Here is a 5,881-nt window from a genome sequence, read left to right as displayed (position 1 = left end):
TCTTCTCAGGGTTTTTTTTTTTTTTTTTTTTAAATCACATCTTTAATGTAGTTCTATTTATCAATTTTACCCTTTATGGTTAGCTCTGTTTTTGTATTTGGTTTAAGAAATCTTTCTCTCTTCTGAGATCACACATTTTTTATTTTATTTTAAATTTCTAAACTTTCTAAAGCACACTAAGTGAAACAATACTGAATTGTTTAAAAGTTATTCTCATTTGCTGGCTGGGAGCAGTGTCTCACGCCTGTAATTCCAAAACTTTGGGAAGCCATGGTGGGTGGATCACTTGAGGTCAGGAAATTAGAGACAAGCCTAGTCAACATAGTGAAACCCCGTCTCTACTAAAAATACAGAAATTAGCCGAGCATGGTGGCGCATGCCTATAATCCCAGCTACTAGGGTGGGTGAGGCATGAGAATCGCTTGAACCTGGGAGACGGCGGTTGCAGTGAGTCGAGATTGTGCCACTGTACTTCAGCCTGGGTGATGGAGTGAGACTCTGTCTCAAAAAAACAAATGTTATTCTTATTTGCTATGTTACTAATGTAGTAAGCAGATAATACACCAATACAATTAAACTGAAGGCTTAAAGGGAAACTGGGTTGTAAGAGGCAGTATTTCTCATCTGCTTTATTCTGAAGCCATATCCTTAAAGTTGGACTAGCATTTCAAGAGTTCCTAGGCTGGGCGCGGTGGCTCACGCCTGTAATCCCAGCACTTTGGAAGGCCGAGGTGGGCAAATTACCTGAGGTCAGGAGTTCGAGACCAGCCTGGTCAACACTGTGAAATCCCGTCTCTACTAAAAACACAAAAAACTTAGCTAGGCATGGTGGCGCATGCCTGTAATCACAGCTACTCAGGAGGCTGAGGCAAGAGAATTACTTGAACCCAGGAAGTGGAGGTTACAGTGGGCCGAGATCACGCCACTGTACTCCAGCCTGAGTGACAAAGGGAGACTCCGTCTCAAGAAAACAAAAAACAAGAGTATCTGATGAAAAAAGTTACAGAACTGTATGTATTTTTTATATAGATATATAAAGTGAGATAAATTAGACAACTGCAATTAATTTAAGCTTATCTATGGATGAATTTTTTTTGGAATATACAAGACTGTGGTTACCAGTCTATACCCACTGTCTTCTTTTTTTCATGAACATGGGTTATGGGTTAACATTTTAATATAAACATTAGAGGCTTTTAAAGTAAATAAAGTCAATTTATATTTTTTTAAAAAAATTAGTACACTGGCCATAGGCAGGCTCAAGAATCAAGGGTACATTCAAGGAGTCAAGGAGACCAGGTCATCTCAGCATGTCATATGATGCTCAGCTGGCCTGGCACGGTGGCTCACTCACACCTGTAATCCCAGCACTTTGGGAGGCCGAGGAGGGAGGACCGCTTGAGCTTGGGAGTTTGAGACCAGCCCAGGCAACATGGTGAAACCCTGTCTCTACAAAAATTATAAAAGTTAGCCAGGCATGGTGGCATGTGCCTGTAGTCCTAGCTACTTGCAGGGCTGAGGTGGGAGGACTGCTGAGCCAGGGAGGCTGAGGCTGCAGTGAGCTGTGTTCACGCCACTGCACTCCAGCCTGGGTGACAAAGCAAGATCCCGTTTCGGGGGGCGGGGGGGTGAGAAAAAGATACACAGCCATCTCAGTATGGGCCTTGGAACCCTGGGATCAAAGAAAAGGTTAGGTAAGCTGGTTGCTAACAGAACTTTAACAGTTTAAGAGACACACAGGACTAGTCCTGTGGGTTATCAGAACTTATAAACATTAGTGTCACTAAAGCTGGTATACAACTCCCCCACTGCTAAATTTGACTGGCTTAAAAAAAAAAAAAAAAGAAATACACAGGAAAGCAATATAATACAGTAGAAATCCCGAAAGCTTTGAAGTCCAGAGAATTCAAATCCAGTTTAGTTACTTAGCAACCATTAAGTTAATACTTATAACTAAAGCAAATTATTTAGATGCTCCAGGCCTCAGTTTCCACATCTATAAAATAATAGAAATCTTTACATAAATGGTTCCCATCTTTATATACACAACGGTCCCCATTTATAAGGTTTTTAGAAGTCTAAAGATTTCCCATAAAATAATCATATTTTCAGTACCTAAATACTGAAAGTCTTTGGAAATCATGGAGGTTTTAAAGTTTGTTAATACCTAAAGTTGGTAACAACACGGGGAAAGAGCTATTGGTGGGCACTTATTTAGAGCAACCTATTAGGGTAACTTGACAACGTCTATCAAATTATAAACACCTGATCCAGCAAATCTCACCTCTAAGACTTTACATCGCAGATATATTTTACACAGCGGGCAAAGACACATGCCTGAGAACGTTCACCACAGCATCATTTGTAATCACAAAGGATGGCGACCCTAACAAATGTTCCACAATAGGGGAATGCATATATAAATGGTTATACCCCCAAATTAAAAACCATACACTCTTGTAACAGCAATATAAACTGATAAAACATTTCTAGATGGCCAATGAATAATACTGATCACAATTCTTAAAAACTGTGATGACCTTTGAGCCAACAGTTTGTTTCAGAAATATATTCGCAGAACTAATTAATGATGCGAGAAAAGATGCAGAGATAGGAATATTCACTGAAGCTCCTTAAAACGGCAATATACCCTCTTACAACCCATTGTTAATAAGTTAATCAAATAATGGGAAATACAGTCATCAAAAATGTTATAGATGACTATTTATTAAAATAAGATACTATTAAGGGGAAAAGGCAGGCAGAGTAATGTACAACTTGTATAATCTTTTTTTGTAAAAAAAAAATCACCACATATAACATACAGATGTATATAAAAATAAATATTGCACAGAATAAAAGTAACCACCAGTTATCTCCAGGTGGTGGGATTATGGTTAAACATTTTTTTTCTTCCTTTTGAATTTTTTTTTACTTTATAGTTTTTCTACAAAGCATATATTATTTCTGTAGTACTAAAGCTGTTTCGGTTTTAAAGGAAATAAAATAATTAAAAAATAAAGTCCTTTGCAGCAACGCAATGACTCTATGAAAGGGCCTACTTCAGTTATGAATCTTGAGATATAACTGGTCAACTCATCTTCGGAGTGTAGAAACAGACATCAGAAATTAAATAGAAACGAGTACTATATAGCCTTTCTAGTAAAAAAACAAAAACAAAACACTAAAAACGCTAGTCTTTCACCATTTCTTTCATGTAGACAACAACCCTATCCTATCTTCCACACTCAGGAACCAATAAGCAAATGAATCTGCCAGAGAAAATACAGAGCTGCCCTGGGAAAATTCTTACCAAACTAACGGAATTTTTGTAATTAAAGAAACAAAAACAACCAACCAACCAAACAAAAAAAGCCCCAGATCTCTTTAACAGTTAGGAATTTTGGGTTGACATTTTCTCTCCTAGAAATTATCAGTAGCAAGAATCTACTGCTCTCTCACTTGAAACACCAGTATCGAGTCAGCACTAACTTAGAAAGAATAGCACCATCTACAGAAATCACTTCCATATCAGAGAATCATTACTAAATTCATTTTCCAACTAGTAGAACCACATCTATACCTAACTAAACAGGTATGGCTGCCCCTGAGACCTTTTTTATTCTTTCACCCCTCTAGCCCAGGATTATTATTTCCCAATAATCCCACTTACCATTGTTGTTGGCAATTAGTGTGACAAGAGTCTTCTTTGTACTGTCGCTGTTCTGTGCCCCGCTGCTACTAACGGTGGTGGATGTAGAGAGGTGCCCAGCAACAGAAGCATGGGCAGCGATGGGCACTGGAGCCGAGACTGGCTGCTGGCTCACAGAAACTGTGGGGAAGGGGAGGCACAGTCACTTGGAGACAGGGACAGATGACACTAAAGGATACTGCTCTAATCTTCCCTTTCCATCTTGTTGTGGATCTCTACAGCCAAAAAGTTTCCTGTTTCATAAATCCAACTGTTCATGTGATTTCTCCTCCTACTTAACCCTTAGTCCACCATTTAAACACAATCCCTTCTTCTTTGTCTCACATCTCCTGGTTAATTAAGTTACATCACTGAGCCCACTGAACTGGGATTTTAATACTCTGCTTACATAACACTAGCAAACCTCTACGACTCAAAGGTTTATTATTACCACTAGTGGTATTCATAACCATGCACATTAAGCCATCCAAAAAGACCTTGAACTGTGCCCTATTTCAGCCTAAACCAATGCCATCTTCAGGTCTCAAGACAGGAAAGATAAAAATAAAGAGCAACTGGTACAATTTAGGGGAGCAAAAGAACTACCACCCATTTTCTGAATTCAGGGCAATCTAGAATTTGACTCAGCAGTATCACCTTTATGAAAGAAAAGCTAATAAGCCTAAATTTGTAAACTGTCCATGAAGGCAGACACAAGGCAATTTCTACTCTGCTCACAAAGGAAACCAAGTTCAAGTAAACAAAACAAAACAAAAAAGACTATGGGAACCTATTTTTGACTGGGTACATAAATGAGCACTGACACACACACACCACCACTTTGAATTCTTGTTCATACATCTTTTAGTAAGAAGACTGCTAGATATTTGATAAACACTGGTTAATCCAACCTTCCAATGTTTTCAATGAAATAAATATATAATTTCTAGCTATATGGATGAGGAAACTGAGGTTTTCACAGACTACAGCATGGGAAAAAAGGTAGCACCAGTGAGTGCCACAATGAGGTCTCCCTGGATTCTTAAAAGTCCTTTTTCATCTCACACTTTGTTAACCAAAATACCATTCAATTTAATTAATTTAAATCATCTAAGATCAGAAGAGCTTTTGTTACCTGTGGTAGTTTTATCCACTGAATTATAATCTTCAACTACAGAGTCCTCAATGACATCACTGATTTTCTGCCATGGCTCCAACTCCTCCTCCTCACATTCCATGAACAGGTCGGTGTCTGCCATGCTACAAGAAAAACATTCAAATAAGATATGGGCCTAAGAATAGGAGATACTGCTTTATACCAAATATGAAATCAGAACTTTGACTCCATTGGCAACCTACCTCCTTGGGCTGCTTTATCATATGCTGCTGCTCTAGCCTTTCTCCATTTCCAAGGGTTCAGAATTACAACTTTTATTCTTGAATATTAGAATCCATTGCACAGCAAATTATTTAATAATTAGGGCTACAGGCCAGGCATAGTGGCTCTGCCTGTAATCCCAGCACTTTGGGAAGCCGAGGCAGGTGGATCACCTGAGGCTGGGAGTTACAGAACCACTCTGGCCAACATGGCAAAACCCTGTCTCTATTCAAAATACAAAAATTAGCCAGGTGTGGCAGTGCGCGCCTGTAGTTCCAGCTACTTGGGAGGCTGAGGCACGAGAATCGTCTGAATCCAGGAGGCGGACGTTGCAGGGAGTCGAGATCACAGCACTGCACTCCAGCCTGGGGGATGGAGTGAGACTCTATCTCAAAAAAAAAAAAAAAAAAAAAATTAGGATTATAAAAGTTTAGGCCAGGCACAGTGGCTCATGCTTGTAATCCCAGCATCTTGGGAGGCTGAGGCGGGTGGATCACGGGGTCAGGAGTTCAAGACCAGCCTGGCCAAGATGGTGAAGCCCCATCTCGACTAAAAATATAAAAATTAGCCAGGTGCTGGCAGGCGCCTGTAATCCCAGCTACTTGGGAGGCTGAGGCAGGAGAACTGCTTGAACCCCGGGCAGCAGAAGTTGCAATGAGCCAAGATCGCACCACTGCACTCCAGCCTGGGCAATAGAGACTCCGTCTCAAAAACAACAACAACAACAACAACAACGACAAAAAGTTTAATGTGTAACACCCAGGGCCAGGGTCAGGATGAGGACAGTGAGGTGAGTCAGGGCAAGTGCAGGA

The 5,881-nt window shown here is 40.0% G+C and overlaps 1 protein-coding gene across 1 annotated transcript in view; it reads right to left on the bottom strand.

Moving 5' to 3' along the window:
• Positions 1–4,955, bottom strand: part of POGZ (pogo transposable element with ZNF domain) — a 38,930-nt gene extending 33,975 nt beyond the window's left edge. Inside the window, exons 1-2 of the mRNA XM_011973536.1 lie at positions 4,827–4,955; positions 3,674–3,832 (exon numbers count right to left, since the gene is read on the bottom strand). Of these exons, the coding sequence (XP_011828926.1) occupies positions 3,674–3,832; positions 4,827–4,950 (283 nt within the window). The 5' untranslated portion in view covers positions 4,951–4,955. The remainder of the gene's footprint in view (positions 1–3,673; positions 3,833–4,826) is intronic.
• Positions 4,956–5,881: the final 926 nt, after the last annotated feature.

The sequence above is a fragment of the Mandrillus leucophaeus genome, unplaced genomic scaffold (assembly GCF_000951045.1).
Source record: "Mandrillus leucophaeus isolate KB7577 unplaced genomic scaffold, Mleu.le_1.0 Scaffold139, whole genome shotgun sequence".
In the NCBI taxonomy this organism is placed as follows: domain Eukaryota; kingdom Metazoa; phylum Chordata; class Mammalia; order Primates; family Cercopithecidae; genus Mandrillus; species Mandrillus leucophaeus.
Note: the sequence above shows the minus strand (reverse complement) of the source record. Positions and strands in the feature narration are given on the sequence as shown.